The sequence below is a fragment of the Scatophagus argus genome, chromosome 16 (assembly GCF_020382885.2).
Source record: "Scatophagus argus isolate fScaArg1 chromosome 16, fScaArg1.pri, whole genome shotgun sequence".
Lineage (NCBI taxonomy): Eukaryota > Metazoa > Chordata > Actinopteri > Scatophagidae > Scatophagus > Scatophagus argus.
The window spans coordinates 12,317,461-12,338,645 of NC_058508.1; the positions used below are offsets into that span (position 1 = coordinate 12,317,461).

Consider the following 21,185-nt stretch of genomic DNA (forward strand, 5'->3'; position numbering starts at 1 on the left):
ATGCCCTTTTTCACAACATATTAGAACACCACAGAGCTTTATCAGATAAACACTATGCAGAGTGCAGATAACATCTATCAAATGCTGCCACTGGTGATGCTGAAGTTGTCTACTGTTCATTTCCAGACAGACACATTTGCACCGTCTTAATTTCTCATTCAAAGACTTAACGGATACAAGTCAGATTCACAGCCGGAACACATTGTCCAACAAATTCATACAGCAGCAAAAGTTACAGCCGACAGATTGGTAAGTAGGCAATTTCATTGAGAACTCCTCAGCAGGACAGCAGGACACGCGGTAATAGAAACTGGGGGAGGACATCGTGGCTTACTGTTCGCTCCTGTTTAGAGTCTCAGGCCACGCGATTTTTGGAGGACTGAGGGGATCTGAGGTGAAAAGAAAATGAAGAAACGGGCAGCATAGATCCACTGTGAGAAAAACAGGCAAAGAAAAAGATGGAGATGAGAAGAGATGAGAGAGAGCAGACCCAGTAAGAAGCTTGGTTGTGACATCACGTAACACCAGCATGCAGCGGAGGATGCTGGGTGCTGCACCTCTTAAAGGGACCGTTGTGACGTTTATGAGGGAAGACTGAGTCGGTTATAGCACAGCTTGGTGCCACAGATACAGAGAGAGTCGGGTGTTATTGCACAGCACGACTCCTGTCAGCCTAGGTTGACATGGTTGTGTGTGTGTGCATTACTCGCATTGAGACAGGACAGTGAGGTAATGGGCTTCTTTCAGCCCCGGGGGGTATATCTGAAATGTTTGGGAAGGAGGAGGAAAGAGGAGGGCGTGGAGGAGAGTAGAACAGAAGCCCTGTCTGGCCTCAGCAGGGGAGGCTGGGGTAAGGGTGAGGGAGGGGAGGGGGAAATGGCAAAAAGACAAACCCCTTGTTTCTCACTGTAGGGTTTGAACTGAATATAGCCAGTGAGCGGTACTGAGCATGGATAGGAGTGCATATTCGTCTGTGTACAACGTCCACTTCTTTATTATTTACTGTTCCAGTTCAACATCTGAAGACTGAGGCTGTTGAGATTTCCCTTAACTCTCAAAGTCATGACTCCAAACCAGCCATGTGACCTCTACTACATCACTCCAACATCAAGAGGCAGAGCTTTGTTGGGACACCATGACGTCCAGCTTCCATGAGGGTCAGCTGGAAAATAACTCCTTCATTCATAGTTCTCTGTTTAAAGTCTCATTGAAGCTGCCCTTTTGGCCAATGTTCTTTTGTGAGCATGAATGGACAACCTTGACCCCTAAAATCTTGTGGTACCAATCTCTCTGGAGTGGACGCATATGGCACACACACATGCAGGAAATGGGAGAATGGGTGTACAAAGAACTTGTGATCATGCTTGCGTGTGTTCGAAAACACAGTATACAGAATGTAAAATGATAATATCTCATGAATAACCACCACACATCTTCATGTGCATATAACCACATTTCCTCTCTTTCTTTCTCTAGCCTTCTAACTTGCGTAGCTAATGTCACCAGCAGTCATATCAATGTTCCTCATCAAGACAGGCCTGTCATCTCTGTATGTTTTTATCTTCAAGACAAAAGGCTTCCTGATGTACTGCTAACCCTATGTAGCTGGCTTCAACTGCCAAATGCACCCCCACTCTGATGATAATCGTCACTTGAATGGTATCTGCAATGCTTTGATTACTTACCTGTTTTTCGCGAGATGAAATTTATGATTCCTCAGAACATTATACTGCCGTTGTCACTCAGAACACTGATAAATTCTCAGTTACTGGATCATTATAGCAGGATGAAAACGTCTTTTGGATCTGCACGGAATATAACACTCTAAGCGGCATTGTCTGCTTTCTACGACAATATACCCCTGCAGCCAAATTAAAAAGGTGCAGTTCCCACTTTCTCAAGTTTAACTGGTTTGTGGTGAATATTTTCAACATAATGAATACATCATACACCCTATTTGCATCTTGTGAAAGTGTGATTTTTTCCCCTTAAATGTCTTTGTTATTACAAACACAAGTGTTCAGGGAGCAAATCAATAATGGAGAACCATTTCTCCACCCCTTCGAAATAACACTGGCCTTAAATCTGCCGTGTACAACTATCTACAGCAAATTACACGTGGAGTAAACTCCATCTGGCCTGGAAATGAGAGTTAGCATGCACATTAGCTGTTGGACGGAGTGCTAGTTTGGTGGCTGAAAATCAATCATGCTGTGGATACAGATGGGAAATGGAGATGATACACCAGGTAGTGCACCACACTCTTTTTAACACTTTATAAAGAACCCACTAAGGAATGTTATTATTTGTTTTTTAATGGAAATATGAGGATATGTAAATGCAATCAGTTGCTATGCAGAGTTGCACAATTACGCTTGAAATAATTAAAATTTTCAAACATTGGTTTGGTATAAAAACGCCTCTCGCAGGTCGAAGAGGTTAAAATGCTCTGCCTCCTAGAGTGAGACTATCTGCCTTTGATAATATTCATTTCTTCGGTTTAACTGCATTTGATTCTCTATAAGAAATGTCTTCCTATCAGTGAGCCAGATTTTAATGAGTCGTGAAAATGGTTTCTGGACTCCTAATTGAAGAAGACTGACAGAGATGGGTTGATAAGGGGACAGTGCATCTGCTATGCAGATTGCGTTAGTTTTCAACTGGCAATGTTTAAGATATTCATTAAGCTGCAATCCAAGCTTAATCTAAAGCGTGTCACTTATCATCAGAATTTAATCATGTGGAACAGATGGGGAGGAATAACAACACTATTCCAAATGGATGTCAGTCCCTTGACTCCAGCGGGACAAATTTTCAGTGATAATAAAAAAGATAACAATGTAATGATGATGATGATTACGGAGGCAATGGAGGCTTTCCCTTGGCTACATCATGAACATGTAAGCAAAGAAAGTATACATGCATGTGGACACAGGTAGAGAAACACACGGCAGACAGACAGACAAAGTTACCGACCTGCTGCTCATATTTTTGTCTGAGTGCATCAAGTTGCTGCGCAAAGTCTTTGGCCTGGTTCTCCCTGAGGGACTTGGAGCGGATCAGGTCCTCCTCTACCTTATCCATCTGAGGCACGAGAAGAAGAAGAATAAAAATGTTTACTATTATTTTGATTGATGATGTATGTTACTTAGTGAAACATTCAGACTATTTTTATAATCTCAAACACATTTATGTCGCACACATAACATCCTACTTAAAATCTCATATTTCAGAAGACTGGACCTAAATTTCGCTTCAGTAGGTTTTGCTAGTACTAGTTGATGCATGTGTAATCACAACATAAGTACACTAAACTAATACATGCGGAACTTGCAACATAACACCATGCATCTGCAGCAGAGTGATACTACTGTAACATTTTCCTTTCATTCCGAAATTAATGGACTGCCATCAGGAAGAAATATTTCATCATATTATGCGTGATCTCATCACAATGTTATCGTAATAACAGCACATTGATATATTAACATATCCAATATTATAATTAACATTAAATATGTAATACCACTATTTCACATCAATATTCACCAGTGTAAGAGAGTCAATTCAACTAAGTTGAAGAGACAGTTCGAAACAATAAAGTCACAAGCTGCTGGCTCTTTGAGGACTGTGTTTTTCTGGGGAAAAAACAGAGTTTCGACATTACGTACTTAACTTTCTTTTTTTTATCTTAACTTTCTTGCAGGCTACCACTTTTCATATTTTCTTTCTAGGTGACGATAATCAAAACAATTAGAAATGTAATTTACTGAAAAACCTCTGTATCTGGGCTATGATGCATGTGTCACTTAGTAAATGGTGAATCATTTTTGATTAATCCATTTAAAATGCTAAAGCCTCCTCAAGCTATTGATTTCAAAACGAGAGAAAGACAAAGAGAGGTGGAGAGTGATGCAGATCACACCATTCGCAGTCAGAGCAAGGGAAGACAAGAAGAGAGGAAAGATGGAAGGATAAAAAAAAAAAGTAGAAAAAATTTTTTTTTTCTGCGACATTAAATCATTTACATTGCTATTATGTGATGCACACGCAGGTTGGGTAGTGGGAAAGAGGGGAAAGAAGTAGGATGACATGGATGAAGAAAAGACTGCTCCCTTTCTCGTGTGGCTTTGATGTGGGCTGAGGATAAAGTCAGATTGGAGATTGGGATGCCAGGGGCTCAGTGGAAAAAGAAGGAACGAGCATGGGATGGAAAGATGACAACAGGAGAAAAGAAGGTAGAAGGAAGAAAGAGGAAAACTACAGAAATAAAAACAATTTTCTGAGGAAAGAAGACATCACTTCCTATGCTGGCTAGAAAAAAAAACATGTATTCAAGAGGCAACATAGAAATCAAAACAAAGTTCTCTGCCTGCCATTAAAAAAAACAAGTATACCGCATCCAGTATAGTGCCTACAGTCCAAAAAAAGCATCCTTTTCATACTCACAAAATGCAGATTACAGAATTTTTTTCTTTTGCAATGCTAGATAGTGTGTTTTCCTTAAGGCGCCTTCTCTACCTTCTTTAGGGTTCAGATGCAAGTGGCATAAGTGATCTCTTTTGTCAATATGATTTAACGATTTTAAATTCAGGCTAGGGAAATAAAGGTCAGCAAACATCCATGCGTAAATCTTACTCCCACACAGACTCTCATATTTTCCTGCATTACACCTGCACCCCCACTACAATGGTGAGCCCAAAAACTAATTAGCAACTAATGCTGAGCTCCCCTTACATGCAGCCCTTTAAAACATTCAGGACCACACTCAGTGCCGTGTTGCCAATAAGGCAAGCAAAAATGCATAGCCAAAAATGCAAAACAAAAATGCCTATAGCCAAACAAGCTTGTAAAACAGCATCAGAATTTTTACAACTCAGTGCTCATCGATCTGCGAACTCTCGCAATAAGCAACAGCCCACATGGTGTGGAGCGCTGAACGTCAGGCTGGCCTCATGCACTAATTAGTCTGGTTGCTTAGTGTGCGTGATGTGATCCTGTTCTCCACTGAAACACAACCATCCCAAGTCACGCCCACTGAGAGAAGTGAGGTCAGCATATGTTGGCAGAGAAATGAGTGCACCTGCTTAATGAGCATTGTAAATTATTTTATTTATTTGGAATGACTAAATGATTTAATGTAGCCTTGGGATAGTAATGTTATTGGTTCTCACTTATAGATTTTTAAGTATAGGAGCAGTGAGGGGGAAGTGTTGGGGAGGGAGAGAGAGACAGAGACTGAAAGACATACGGTGGAATTCAGGCGCAGCCAGTGTGGAGCCCTTTTGCATCTGTGGTCAGGCTGTGTTTCATTGCAACTACCAAATGTGTGTGTGTGTGTTTGCGTGCTCACATTGTCCCGGTGACCTACTGTCAACCAGTTCACTCTCTTTATGGTAAAGGAAACATGAAAGATGGTAAAAGCATGTGTGCGTGTGTGTCTGTTTAAATGCAAACAACAGGAAACAAAAAAATAAATAAATAAAAAATGCGAATGTGCTCTCGAACTGCACTGCGAATGTTCAGTATATGCATGATTTCCAGGAAATGCAGTACACACACACATATGATAGACATCAGGTGTTAATGGAAACTGCTTCCTGTTAACATACACTGTACATTCAATATGTAATGCTTTTTTGTATCTTTATGCACATTTGTGTGAGTGTGTGTGAGTGCATATCAGACCTGGAGTTTCATGTCAGCATAGGCTTTCTCAGAACTGAGCTCCACCTGTTTCTTGAACTGCTCCAGTGCCATATCTGCCTGTTGGATCTGCTGCCTTTGGCTCTCTCTGGCTCTGTCCAGCTGGCTCTCCATCTCCCTTCAAACCAAACACACACACACATACACACACGCCACATGCGTGCGCGCGCACACACACAGAAATTAATATATGAAGTCAAAGAAATGCAGCTGTAGACTGTAGAAATCCTGAAATGCTTTGTTAAGAAGTAAACAGACAGACTTTTCAGTGAAAGTAACAGTAGTTATAAAGTATTTTCAAGAAAGAGGGAAAGGAATAGAGAAAACTGAAAATGGAGGTACAAATATAAGTAAACAGGAAGGAGCAGAACATAATCCATAAGGTTCTTTTCAGTACCTTTTGCATATGGCCATTTACTTTTATATTAATCTTTTGATGAAGAGTAGGATGATAGTATATGATTTTACTGTAGCCGTCAGCTCAAATACAATGCTGTGTGTATGTGTATGTGTATGTGTGTGTATATGTGTGTGTGTTTCATGCAGGTACACTGCTGCTATTGCTGACAAATGTCAGGTCGTGGAGTTTCAGGCTGAGTGGATTGACAGGCACACGAAGAAGGACAGCCTCATACCGAGTGCTGTCAGCGCCCAGCCGAGAGGCCCAGCCACAACATCACACACAGCAATACCAAGCAGCTGTCAAGCCTAACCCATGGAGGCTGTGTGGGGGCATATGGGGGGAGTATGGAAGTCTTATTTTTGTAAACAATCTGAGAATATGCATGATGAACTTTATATTCAGAGAGTGATCAAACAGTTAGCTTACTATAATGCCCTTTAATATTCATAACTGATGAGCAAACTCTGCAGTTCCGCGCAATGAAACATGATTTGCTTTTGACTTGGACACAGACTTGACTACAAACAACCACGTCCACATGTGATCACATCTCGTAAGTTTTATCAGCTCCAAGTGTTCGTCATATGATATTCATATTGGATTGTTCTCTCCAAAAGCACAGCCAAGCATCCAACCACAATTCAAGTCAGATACAATCAATCTATTATGATAAACACTTAAAAATGATTGAAAACTTTTACATAAAAATGCATGTTTAAGACCAAGTACAAACAAAAACAGGCTGGTTTATCCTGCTCTGAATCACGAAATCTTGCAAAAATCCCTCAAAGGGAGATGAACTTTTGGCACTTCCGTCCATGCTATTCATGAGTGTTATATGATAATAATGTTGAATGAACCCCAAGGAAACCAGCGAACATACCCATTAAATTTTCATACGATCACACTGAATGTGCAACTGTTCAACCCACAACATCAACAGAAACTGAAGCAAGCAGCAAAGACTCAACTGTGATCTTCCATTTCACTTCAGCAGTTACTGACACCTTCCAAGACCCTTCTTCTGTTTAATGCACATAGGGACAATGCTGGTGAGAGAACATGACTGGCTTTATTTTAAAATAACTTTATTTTTAACAGTGTGTGGTGAGTGCAGTGCTGTGTGTGTGGGTATGTGTCACTTCTCCTGCTCCCTTGTAAATTAGCTAACACTGAATGAATAATTATTCCCTGTGGACAGACAAGCAGGAGGAAGAATGAATTTTTGGCCAGTGGGTGAGACAATTAAAAGTACAATTATAACAGAATTACAACAGGCACAAAACGGACGGTGGGGGAGGATTAAGACATTCCATCCCTTTAATCTAAAATGGAAGGAATCTGTCTGTCTGCCCTTTGATTCTCACACTTGGCATGCTGAAGTGCACTGCCGAGGATCTAAAGAAGTTTAGAGACAAGTGTGAAGTAGTTTGGATAAGCGGTTCTCGGGAAAGTCGTGAAACATCGAAATGAGGAGCTGGATGCAGCAGTTCCACACCCACAGTTTAAGATGTTTGGCGCATGAGTTTAAACAAGAGTCAGTGACTATGTTACACCCAGAGAGATAACGTTAATGTTTTGATGACCCTTTGCACTGATTAGTTCAACTGGTATGTATGTCTTTAACAAAGCAGAAGGACTGCTAAAGCTAAAACTTAAAACTAAAATAGAAATGGAGGGTTAGTCTGGGATTAGCACGTTGCAAAATATCAACTGAACATACACTACTGTAGACTGGCTTTTTAGATTATTGCATATTATCTTGCATATTTAGAGCCCAAATTGCAGGCACCATTGTTGTTCAATAAAGATTCCTTTCCTTTTGGGGCCAAAACTATTTCAGATGTAAATAATATATTTGGTATCTGAATTATACTGTTTATATCTATGCATGGTAATTTTTGAAGGAAAGAAAAAAACATAAATGTAATAGGTGACTCAAAACTTTTGAAAGGTGGTGTATGTCTGAAAAATGAAAACTGTAATCATTACCAACACACATATTCACAAAGTTTCCGAATTTGTCAAGAGATTAATCACTTCCTGTTACTGAAGTAACAACTCTGAGAAAATGCAAAGATAGGACAATGAAAAAAACACTGAAATGGAGAAAGACAGGGGAGATAAAAACAGCAAAATGAAAAAAGAGGGCAAAAAAAAGCAAAAGCAGAGGATTGAAAAAGGAATGTGCAAGCTTTCTCTCCTCTTTATAGCATTCTGTCTCTTTGTAATTTTGGTCTCTCTCATGTCGGACATCAAACGACAAAGAATTTTTTTTTTCTCCCAATTTTGTGTACTCTGTAATTATTAATCAGTCTCGTTGCATGACTGCCTTCCGGGCTCAGACAGACACAAAGGATGCGTGGAGAGACTAAGATGGAAAAAAGAAAGACAGAGGAAAAGAGAGAAAAGAATGGAAAAGAGGATGTCACAGAAATAGCAAGTTTTTTAAACTTTCAATGCAGAGCAGAAATGAATTGGGTGTGTGTCTCAGTTGACAGTGTGTGTGTGTGTGTGTGTGTGTGTGTGTGTGTGTGTGTGTGTGTGTGTGTGTGTGTGTGTATGGGCTTTTGTTCACGAGCCACAGTCCCGAACTCTGCGTGTGACTGACAACTCTACTTCAGGAATGCACTATGACTAAGTTGGAGCTGGCTGCTGGGCTGATACCTCTGAGGATACACCGAAAAAAACTCACTCCAGCTAACTTCAAGTGTGTGACAGACTGAAACATATTATGCTCTAAAGCTGAGAAGAGCAGGTGAGCACATGGCAGCTTCAGTGACTCCACAGAGAATAACTCAGTGTGAGAGTGTGTGTGAGTTTCCCTGTGTGTGGTCACTAGAGCAGCAGACAGCATGTCACCATCAATAACAGAGCAATGAGGGTGAGATGAGAGGACAGAGAAAAAAGAATCAGGGAGGCCTGGCAGGGCGAAACAGAGAGGGCGAGGAAGGAGAGGGGTGCCAGCGGCAGGGCGGCCGTTGGCTTTAAATGGATCTCTGGTCAGAAAAGTGGAAGGAGAGGAGGCTCAAATTAAAGATGTGCCTTCTCTAAAGAGGAAGTCCTCTCATCCCTCAATCCTAAACGGCTGTTTAAAGGGGAGGAAGAGAGGGAGGCAAGGAGAGAGGAGTGTTTGTGCTAGAAAGGGTGAAAGAGCTTCCGCCATCCAGCCGCCTGGCAGACAGGAGGGGCGCAGGGATGCCGGCGTTTTCCGGACTGCCCTAACCACACAATGCCACGTGCCGCCTGATTGTGCACCTCTTGCTGCTACAGGGAACTTAGAATAAACATTTACATACAAGTACAGTTAATACAACGGTACACATTAAAGTTAACGCACACAGAGCCAACTGTAATTGCTTATGCAAATATCCTTTCCATGTAAGGAGAGTATTTAACAGTTGTATGGGCTGTGATGTGGGTGGAGCAGCGCATGGAAAATACTGACAAACAGACTAGAATGCACGCTTGCATGTGGATGCCTCTGGTCTCTAGTATAAAAAGAGAGAGTGAGAGCGTGCATGCGTGCGTGCGTGCGTGCGTGCGTGCGTGCGATATGTGAGAAAGTGCATGCAAGTGCCCGCGCATCTGCGTCTGTGAGCTCATCCAAACGGAATGATAACGAATCCACAGACACATCAAAGGAGCCTGGAAAAAAATGAAGCACAGAAAAGAAAGGGAGAGAGAGAGAGAGAGAGAAATGCAAAACTGAAATATTCAGCGCCCTCTGAAGAAAAAATAAAACAGGCTTGGTTTTCATCCACTTCCCCAGAGAAAGAGAAAGGGAGAGAGAGAGAGGGAGAAAAGACAAACAGACACAGAATAGGAGACAGACCACAAATAAGTGAACACAAAAGAGAGACAGGACAAGAAAAATATTAAAGATGGAGAGAGAAAGAGTTGAAAACACAGAATCATTGAGCTTGATGGCTTTAAAACTGCCTTTTAAAAATGTGGCCTGTTGACAAACAGCATTTCACACAAAGATATAAAAACAAAATGGACACATGTGCAAAGGCTTTGTTATCATCATCCTTTCCCCCAAAAGCAGCATCAGTGCACGCCAGTCAAATGAGAGCTTACAGTCACTTCACTAGTGCTGCTACCAACCTCACTCAAAGGTAGTGTCAGTCACAGTTGCTAACTCTGAAATTAAACTTCAACCTCCTGGTACTTTAGCATTTAGAGTATTCATTCTATATTTACACCAGTCACAGTCTCAGTCCAGATTTAAAGTAGACTGTTAGTGGACTACTGTGATCGACTGAGTAACAGAGGCTGTTTTTTTCCTTTTTTAATAAGCACAAATGGGAAAAAAAACAAAAAAAAACAAACACAAAAAATTTCTATGAAGATGTCACCTTGCACTCCGACCAAACAATTAATAGCTAAATTAAATTAAATGGAAATTGAATTAAATCAAAAAGGAAAATCATGATTATTGTTAGCCGCAGATCACCAGATATAGCATAAATTTCTCAGCATAACAGATGACATTTCAGTTAACCTATATAAAGTCTCTTTGAATCTGCACTTTCAAACGCTGGGGATGAAACCAGTGACTTTCCTTCTCACTAGTTAGCGTGTCAAACACAACCAAACATGATAAGGAGAGAAGAGGACGCAGAGAAATCTGGTGCAGCCCAGGATGACAGAACCACTATGTGGGTGAGACAGAACAAAAACACATGTTAAATGTCTGTCTCGTATTTCAAAGTTCTGAGATTTTAAATATTTCTATACAACTCTTTCCTTCAGTAAACAACAGATATGTTAAAGGGTCTTATTTATTCTTTGTATACATGCAACATAAGCTGTGCCTAAAGAACAGAAAAGCCAAATGTATGTACGATGTTAAAAAATATACAGAGAAGAGAAAAAGAGATTTTACTTGTGACATGATTTCGAACAGGGATTTTCTTGCCTTCGCTGTGCACTTAGATGCTATTTGGCTTCATGAATTATGCAGACAACAGCGAAATATGCTAAATCAACTATGCACGGGCCCCTAAAGTAAACATACTGTATTTACATATCCCAAACATTATGCAATGGAAAATGAAGCCGGAAGGCTTTTAATGAATCAACGAAAGCCCTAAAGACAATCTACTGAGATTGAGTTGTTTCAGTGCATTAATTAGCTTGTGCCTGCTTTGGTAATTATTCATACTGTCAGCGTACATTTGTAAGTGAGCTCACTTAATGTAAAAATGTCAAATAAGGTTATGTGTGATAATCACAAAAGCAAAGCAAGGCATTCAACGTCATTATGCATATGAAAACATCATGATATCAATCAGGGGCACATATCAAGTGATATGATGATGCTGCAATGATCAGATATGACAAATTATAGCTAAATACCAGAAAAAACTTTTTTTTTTCCAGAGGAGAAAGTTATTATCTGACTCAATATCTATCCATTTAATTCAATAATCAAAAAGACAAAAAAAAAATCATTGCCTAGATTTGGTCCATTAGACATTTCTGCAATATTACCAGATGTCAAGTTTAGCATTAAACCCATATTAACTTTGAGCTCCAATACTAAAACAAACTGATTTTTTTGTTGATGATTTAGTTCCTTGTTTTTGGTGAGATAGCATTAATGTCTGCAAATCAGTGCTCAGTACTAATAAGGTACATTGCAAGTGTATGAGACCCTTGGCTATAGAGCCCAGCTAAAGAGATCTTTGCAGTTTTCCTTCAGTCAAGTCTGTGGTATCGAGCTGGTGCTTAACCCATCTCCATCTCTAACCCCTTTCAATGCAGTTGCCATGGGAGTAAATATTGAGCCATGTTGGAGCTTTTCAGTATTCAGAATCCATACCTCCACCTGCTCCTGCTCCTAAACACTAACCAGGCCTCTGCTCGGGTGCCTCTGGTCCCTCTCCGGACCACTACCACCCCTGCTTTCCTACATCCCTCCTGTCATAGGAAAAGAATGCTGAGAAAGATAAGACCACTTCAAAAGACACACAAAGATGTAAGACGCATGTGCACGAACGCATGCGCATGCACACACACAATAACATAAAAGAAGTGTCTCATGCAAGCATGTGAACATGTGTGCACAAACATTGACAGGGAGAGAGAGAGTGAGAAACAATGACACTCAGACCAAGAAAGACATCCACACTTAGTTAATACCCTGCCAAAAAAACAAAAACAAAAAAACAGTAGTTTGGTGAGAAAACATATGGAACTGAAACAAGCAAAAAAGCAAAAAACTTTTAACTGAACAGGTTTGTGACTGAAGAAGAGGATGATACACATCCCATCCATGACAGTGCAGACAGGCTTGGACAGTCACTCACACAGCTGGTGTGTTAGCCTCTAATGAAAGGCAAGCACACTTTCCCTCCAGCTGCCTCTGCCACTCCAAACTGTAAACGATCAAACTGAGCAGAAGTTACACAGTCAAGAGTTGTGACAACTCTGCACCACAACCTTAACAGGCATGTGGTTTTGATAAACCCATTTGGGTGCCAAGGGACAGGAGGGAGGCAGCCTCTTTAAGGGGGGGGGGCACTGTAATCTAGAAAAAGACCAGCTGTTGTTCTTTTGCCCTACTTTAAACAATCAGGTGATTTTCTGATGTCTTTAAATTTAAATTGTGATTTGGAGGTCACTGCTGCAAAAACAGGCAAGCTGTTCCCCAAATGAACACCCTATCCCACCCCCACCCCTCTGTGGAGCATCTCGCCATCTTTATGCTAATGCCCTATAATGATCTGAGGCACGTTGGGATGAAAGAAAAGGAGAAAAACTTGCTCTCTGCACAGCTTTGCAGTGCTTCTGTTGTTGTTGCTAGTAACACAGATGTGGAATTAAAATAGACACAGTTATGCTTACTTGTATATCAGGACAGGGCGACTTTTCTTTTTATACTAGAAAGAAAGAGTAAGAGTAAAGAATAAAGTGTGCAAAGACATCAGTTACATATGCTACATATGAATAACGATAATCAAAACTGCCAACACATTCATCTTCAGTTGTTGTTCTACTTGCGCAAAGAAGAACTAAAATATCAAAACATATACATTTTTATCCATAAATATATATTGATGTCTTTGAAGGGTCCAGAAACACACACAAAACACATCATAACACAGTGCACATACCATACAGTATCTTGCACATGGCAGGCATGTTGAGCAGTTCTACGTATTTAATTTCATCATCTATCCTTCCATCTTCACACACGCGCACACACACACACCCCCGCGTGCGGTCTTGCTTCGACTTTGAAGTTCTCCTGGATCGCCTTTAAAGGCCGTCAGTGCTGCCACGACAGCAGGCAGGTAACAGAAATCCGACTGCTTAGCGTGTGTGTGTGGAGCTTGAGTACTTAATTAGCTAAGAGCCCAATGGGCCACTTGCCGTTTTTCAGCGGTTAACACTAAACGAGGGAATGACTGGCTTGTTAATGATACTAACAACAAGGATAATTTATGCACAAATGGATCTGTCTGCTGCATTTAAGCTTGTCCTCTGTTGCTGGGCTGCTGACAATGACAAGCACAAACAATGAGCAGACACAACCATCAATGTCCCATTGCGATCTTAACACTGAATACCAAATGCCATTAAACTGAGAAATGTGTTTACATGTTGTTTCAAAGACAGAAACACAAAGAAACAGAAATAACAACATTGTCCTAGAAGTTAATACAATTTCTAATCCATGAAAAAGATGCATCGTTGTTTTCAGATGCCATTTAAAAAGAGTCTGGCTATGACACAATGTGCCTCGGGCCATTGCCAAAGACCCAAGAAAAAAGGAAATGCAGCCAAGCTCAGCCATTTTTTTTGCCTAATCCACTGCCTCTGGGTTGCTCTTATATTGTGACAAACAGTTGGTACAAACCTCTTGGGGGGGGGGGCGCTGGCCTTGGCTGTGCAGTACTGGAACTGGAGTTGAGGTTGTTCAATGGGTGTTGTGTTTAATTGTGCTGAACACATTCTAGTTTTGCCAGGGAAACCGAAATCTGCTTGTGACCAAATAGCGTGGTCCAGTATGGAGCTAATTACCCAGCGGAATGTACTGACTGGCTGACTGGTTGGCTGGCTGAATAGCTGGAGTCTGTTGGAGTCTAGGATGTCAGCAGAGTGAAGACTTGTGGAGGGAAGGGAGTGATAAAGCTAAAGGGCGAGAGCAGGAAGCTGAGGGTGAGGTAAAGTGGCAGGTAAACAAAAGTAGCTCTAAACCGGTTCATGATAATGAGTGCAAAACACGAATTTGAAAACAGAAGCAGAAGTTACAGAATTATAGGAAGCATTACATTGACAGACTCCTTTATCAATGATTTCAGTCCCTGCATTTTTATAATATTCCTACATCGGCTTAAAAGCATCTTGCAGATTTGAGGAGAAGCATGTGTACTTAATAACATTAATTTGTAAGGGCTGCATTGGATTTAAGCGAAACATTTTCAGGGTCCATAGGCTCCAGCTCCCCGTGACCCTGACGGATAAGCGGTATAGAAAATGGATGGATGGATTTTCAGGGTCCTAGTATTTTGCAGGGCAGCTCACCAGAATGTGTTACTCGGAAACCTAATGCAGCTGGGCCATTGTTACTGTCATTAGGTGCACATGCTTTTTCTGCAATGACAAGTCAAAACTTCCGAACTGGCCTCACAGCATCATGAATTCATATTTTGTGACATACTATCACCTAAAATTGGTATGGTGAGAGTGCTAGCAAACAGTTCTCGAATTCCACACCCACAAGACACACAGAAATATTATTACTCAGTTGAAGCCATGTTTCTGGCCACCTGATGAATGTAAGTCTGATACTTCCTCTAATTTTATCTCTATGTTGGGTCTCTACCAGCTCTTGAGAGATATATTTGGCTCTCTAGTCACTAAATAGTGCACTTGGCTCACCAGTTAGTTGCTAACTGTTTCAGTTGTTTGGTTGTAGAGACTTAATGTACAGTGGGTTTATCAGAGCTTTCATGTCAACAACAGCTGCCTGCAGAGGCTGGAAACAGGATTGATGAGCGTGAACCTATACAATAAAGTTGCAGGCCACAGAACCAAAACATATTGCTGAAAGATACTAAAAGATCTGCAGAAGCAAGGGGAACTGTAGAGTAGGCTGATAACTGTGTGGTGGTTCATTATTTATATCAATCCCTTTCATGTTACATATGTGTGACAAGTGACAATTGCGCCATGTAAAATATTGATTAGTGCAGTTTTAACATCCATCCATCCATTTTCTATACCGCTTATCCGCAGTTTTAACATATTTTAATGCATAAAATTACTATATATTTCAAAAAAATATTTCCACAGCAAGTCATGAATTACATTTATACAAATCATCTTTATGGTGTCTTAAAACCTACAGTCGTGGTATTTCCCCTCAGTTTATTAATGTAGAGACTGTTTAATTTATACGGTAGGATTAAGCTTGCTAGTTTTCCTCAAGACAACACAAATGCCTATCGCACGTGAAGCTCTGAAACGACTTCTCATCACAGTTTCCCGGCTCTCAACTCGAACCGTAGAACTCACAGCTATAAAAAAAGATCAAAGAGAGAGTACAGGGGTTGGCTTGTTAAAGCCAAACTCCACCTTAGATCAGAATTCATACACACTGTTCGTATGATCAAAGACTCAAGTCTGTACACATACAACAACAACGCTCTAATAAAGTCTGAAGCCACAAAGCGTGATATGCGTCAAATGTGAGATAACAATAACTGTAAAATTAATGCAACGCTACCATTATATATGTTGGAAATTTCATGAATAAAGGGGGGCAATTTCAGTACATTAGGAAGGACATCTGTCCATACACCTGTCAAATAACCCTGGGCACCATAAACATGTTTGTATTTTGATGATATTCTGAGATTATGATCAGGTTTGTGCAGAATTTTGTGCTGTACTATCTATCTAGGGTTGCTCCAGCTCACACTTTATGTCAACTGCACACATCTAATAATAAATGTGTAAAGCTTTAGCACCAGACCTACAGTTTGACACTAGATTACTGTATTTTTGTATACCAGCTGTGTCATCACTCAGTACTAAATAAAAATGTTTTACTAATTCAGATCTAACACTTTCAAAAACTTTCACTGTGACATTCAATTTTCTTTTCAAATCTCTTGTCTTAAATTTAAATAAATACTTTTTTAAATCACACCTTTGGTTTGGTTTGGTCTTTATCATTGTACCTGAGTGCATCTTCAAGTTTGGCTATCTTCCTCTTGGCCTCTATCCTTTCTTTTTCTGCCTCAGTGTGGATTGCCAAAACCTGAGAGAGAGGGAAAGAGGTGCAAGTGAGTGCAACAGCAGACACCATCAAACATCACTCAGCAAGACTCGCCTGCTTGTGACCTTGTGAATCTGGTCTCGTCTCTTCTCTCTATCACCCCATCAAAAGTACCATCCGAGCCTGTCTGCGTGCACAGAGGGCCTCTCACTTTGAATCTATGGCAGCCATATGAGCCCTTCTTATGTCCAGATACCATGCTCTGGCCTCCTTCATTTGTTTCATTTACCACTCCTGAGGAGCAGAAAGAGGAATCTTTGCAGGGAAAACAAAGTGGAAAATGAACACCTGACTCCTATTTCTTTCATTGTTTTCATCGCATGTCACCTTGCAAGAAGGGGGAAGGTAAAAAAGGATAGGTGGAAAAAATGATACAGGTGGATTACAAGGACAGAATAAAAACAGACTGCATTTGACGACAACACATAAATGACCTGGGACTTTCTTTTAGAGAGGCTTAATTTAAATTCTCTCTGACCATGAATTAAGTGCACAGAGCCCTGTTAGGTTCTTGTGGGTTTATCAGACAGAGAGGCCCCATATATGCACAGCCTGTGGCACTTTGAAGACAACCCAGGTGCAGCAACTCTTAAAAACCTGATTTTCACCTGAGAAGTCTGGCCTGAGCTGGTCTGGTCCAGCTCAGATCGTTAACAATGGTCCCCTCACTGACGGCTCTATGCCTTTGATGAGGGTCTCTCAAAACTAAAGACCCGAGCAAAGGGTGAATTGAGTGTACATGCATCAGTATACCAAGAGAAAAATGTCCCTTTTGAAAGTCCCATTTTGCTGATTGACTCTCATTCTTAACTTTCTCTGCTTGATAATTCATTCGCTAAATAATAAATCATCCTCTTTCTTCTCTGTCCAGTCCTGCGTCTACCTGTTAATCACAGCTCTGATTTTATGAGACCAGACATAAAATTTAAAAGTAAGGGGAACCAAAAGAAACACGTGACTCCAGGCTTTGATCTCCACTTGACCGTAATAACTTTGTCCAGGGCTGCTTTAATGCAATGACAGAAGCTATGGAGCTCAGTGGATCAGTTTTCCTGAAGGATCAAGTACACACTACCTTTTTCTCACAGTTGATCTGCAGTTCTTCTTTTTCCTGCTGAAACTTTATCCCTTCATCCTGAAAGGAAGCGAAGTTGAAATGATACTGTATGGCAGAGGTGATACTGTGACACATAACACAAAGACAAGCCCTTTGTAACTTTCATAGCAGGCATTCAAACAGCGACAAACAGGAAACATGCATAGTCCTCACACCACCCAAACCATACTCTGACTTGTTGTTGTCTTCGATGTTCACTATCCAGGAGCTGCTGTTTAAGCTGAGCTATGGTTTTCTCAAAGTCCTCCATCACCTCAGAGGCCTGGAAGAGACAAATAACGAGAACATTGGTAAAAAGAAGAAAATGCAGCTTAAGTTGGTGCAGCTGAGTATTTTGCATCAAGAGTTAATGTAACAAGTTGATAGTGAGATCCATGGCAAGATGCTGTGGTAATGTGGACCTTAGCAGCAGAAAGAGCATGTTCCTGATGTAAGTGGCTCATGTCAGTCTCATGTTTGGACAAGAGCTTCTGCACAGTCTGCTCGTGTTGCTCGCTCTTCTGCTCCTTCTCCTTCTGCAGAATCATATTTCTGAGGACAGTTCAGAATAAGACAAGGTGATTAAAATGTACACCGATCTGTCCTTGTTCCAACATCACCAATTAATAATTACTGTAGATTCATATGAATTACAGTTGACAGATTCCTCAAGACCTCAAGCACATATTTCACAATAAAGATGATGAACTTCTTGGAAAAATATCCCTCTTTTCCACAAGTTTCTCCGTCCTTAATCCTCCTGATTTCACATACCGTCTGTTGGCCTCCTGCAGTTCTGCACTGAGGGACGCAACGTGGATCTCCAAATGGGCCTTCTCCTGTGTCACCTTTTGACGTAGTGCGTTTCCCTTCTCCACGTCCAGACAGTGCTGTTTTACTCGCAGCTCCAGCTCACGCACTGTTTGCTCCTGAACCACAAACATACACAAAAACCACTAAACCAAACAGTTTTAACCTGCTTGAGAAAAATGTCATGGGTCAGGAAACCGCATGTGCCCACAGTGAAGTCAGACACAGAACTCTCACCACCTCTTTGACTTGATCCTTGAGTGTATGGCCGTGTTAACAACATCCATCCTGAGCGCTTCAATCACAAGTGTATTCCAGCTCTAAGTACAGGTGTGAAGCTTAAGATGCACTCAGGATGCGTTGAGATTCAACTTAACAAACTTTTTAAAAATGTCAAATTCTTAATCATTAGTGTCTTCTTGTATATTTAACATCAGCTTGTCATGATAAATATACAATAGGACAGAAACCAATATAGGAAACTTCTTTGTCACTAGTAGAGAAAGTCCCCCACACTCCCAGTGTGTTGGCTACCACCGGTCCACCAGTTAAAAACAACAAGCATTTGAGAAACATGTCAAGACACACTGTAAAGGTGTGAATTGATGTGGTTGGAGCTGCACACTTGTGACTGGCCAACCCAAATTGCTTGTTAATGGCAGTTATGAACAGCCTATACAGCATAGAAATTAAGGATACTTACTGCTCAAGTTATTTAGTCAAAAGCTAGTGCTGGACTTAAAAAAAGACTGTTTTGCACGGGTATTCTCCAAAGATCTGTGAGTCATCAAAGACAAAAACATCTTCTCTGTACAAACAGTTGCAAAGGTCAAACCCACAGAAACCCTTTCAATGCTACATCATATCAAGTGAAAAATATTTCTGTCTGTTTTGTTCATCCAGTCTACAAAAGCCCAACTGCAGCAGTTTCTAAAGTCAACTGCTGTGCCTTTGAAAAGTTTCAAAAGCTGTAAAAATCCAAGTTAACTATTTGACCTTACTGGATCTTTCAACTAACCCTACACAACAATAAATAAATTCCAAGTGTAAAAGGTTCATTGAAGTCTCAACTGCTAAAAAAAAATCTTTCTGATCACACAGGGTGCTGTGGAGAAATGTTTTGAACAGCAGGTCCCTGCTTTGTTTGTATCTTCTGCTCTTTCTTACTCTAACAATGAACACACAGCAAGATGCGAAAAAGTGTGGGCTTCAGCGCAAGGAGTCCATCCAACCTGAAATATGTTGCACAAGTCTTCTCCTACACACCACGTTTTATTTACCACACCTGAACGTGAAAAAGCACAGGGCTTATATGAAACACATTTCTGGTGAAATGAAAATGTAAGATAGGAGGACATAAATCTAATGTGTTCAACATAACCGACCGAGTAGATGTGAGAAAATCTTCATGCAAAAAAAAAAAAAACTGTAGCGGAAATCGTGTTAAAACAAACAAACAAACAAACAAAAAACCAAAACTGGTCACATGTGTTGAGACTAAAATTAGATGACTTCACTCTACACCTGCACTGCTGAGTTATTTTAAAGGCAAATATCAAAATCTCAGTCGGGGTTCTGATTTTCAATAAAGACAATGAACAAGGCTCAGCTGATGCAAACAGCTTCTTCCGGCACCGATTTGATGAAAAGAAACGTCCACTCACTGCATACAGTTCCCCAGAAAGTGCGTGTGTCTTTATGTGTGCGTGCGCACGTGTGACAGCGTGGAATGCAATGTGGGCATGCTGATAAAGGTGATGACGGGGTGCTGATTAAAGATGGAGTGTGCTAGTCCATCTATATGATGACAGAGGCTGTTGATGACAGGAGGTGGAATGATGGCAGAGGAGGGAGCAGTATGTTTGAAAAAGGTACAAGAGCAGCGCCCGGCAAGGCTGGTGAGAGAGATTTTTCAGTGTGGAGTACTAAGAAAAGAAACAAGGGGCTTGTGTTGTGCTAGGACGCATGCTGACACTTATGTCTCTGGCAGGAGATGAGAAGAAGCACCTCACCACACTGAGACCAGACTGGGCACACCTGGACACACTCAGATGGAGCAAATTATGTCTCCTAATTAGGTGTTTTAGGTGGAGAATTACAAGGTGTGAAGTGCAAACTATATAAGCTATGTTAAGACCCTCTGTCCCAGTCAGAGTTTTGGAAGTGATTAAGTCTTTGAAGATGGAGAGGGGGGGGGGTCATGTTATTTCTAAGAAAAAAAGTCAACAGATTGATGGATGATCCTTATTTTTTTGTATCAACAATAGCCAGCCACTGGATGACAGCCTGCATCACTCATCTCCTGAGGATTGTCAGGCTGTGTGTATGCATGAATACTGTGTTTCAAAAGCAAAAAACAATGAAGTTTATCAGCTTGAACAAATGTATATAAAGATGAACGACATGAGAGCTCCCCAAGTGAAGTCAAAACATCTTGATTGCCCCATGGTGGCTGGTTCCAATGCAGGTCATAAACCCTTTCCCCATCATGTTAGCAGAAGGGACACATCAATGTATGTTCAAGTGTTCGTTTTTCTGATAAGTTTAGTAAGCTCATAAGGTGAAATGTCGCGACTGACAGCTGAGTGCTGCTCATGATTGGGTCAGGTGCATGTTTGAGTGGCAACTTGATACAGCAGCTCCACTGCCCTATTACTACTCCATAGTTTTGAGCTCCAATGTGAATCAGCACAAGACGGCAGTGCTTGTATCCAGATATTTTGGCTTCATTTTTGTACAGAGGGAAGAAGTAGGGATGTGTCGTCTTTAAACACTGAATATCTTGTTTTTCTATTGTACTCAACTGAATATAAGGATTTGGAAATCACTGCATTCTGCTTTCCAGTATTACAGTTTTTTTGTAATTGTGGTTG

The 21,185-nt window shown here is 40.8% G+C and overlaps 1 protein-coding gene across 8 annotated transcripts in view; it reads right to left on the reverse strand.

Moving 5' to 3' along the window:
- Positions 1-21,185, reverse strand: part of cep112 (centrosomal protein 112) — a 94,445-nt gene that overhangs the window by 46,823 nt on the left and 26,437 nt on the right. For 5 of the 8 annotated variants that reach the window (XM_046414560.1, XM_046414558.1, XM_046414562.1 and 2 more), the window contains exons 13-19: positions 18,277-18,431; positions 17,925-18,054; positions 17,693-17,785; positions 17,479-17,541; positions 16,309-16,388; positions 5,689-5,824; positions 2,977-3,084 (exon numbers count right to left, since the gene is read on the reverse strand). In XM_046414560.1, coding sequence (XP_046270516.1) covers positions 2,977-3,084; positions 5,689-5,824; positions 16,309-16,388; positions 17,479-17,541; positions 17,693-17,785; positions 17,925-18,054; positions 18,277-18,431 — 765 coding nt within the window. The remainder of the gene's footprint in view (positions 1-2,976; positions 3,085-5,688; positions 5,825-16,308; positions 16,389-17,478; positions 17,542-17,692; positions 17,786-17,924; positions 18,055-18,276; positions 18,432-21,185) is intronic. The other 3 variants (XM_046414559.1, XM_046414563.1, XM_046414561.1) reach the window with 2 other exon arrangements.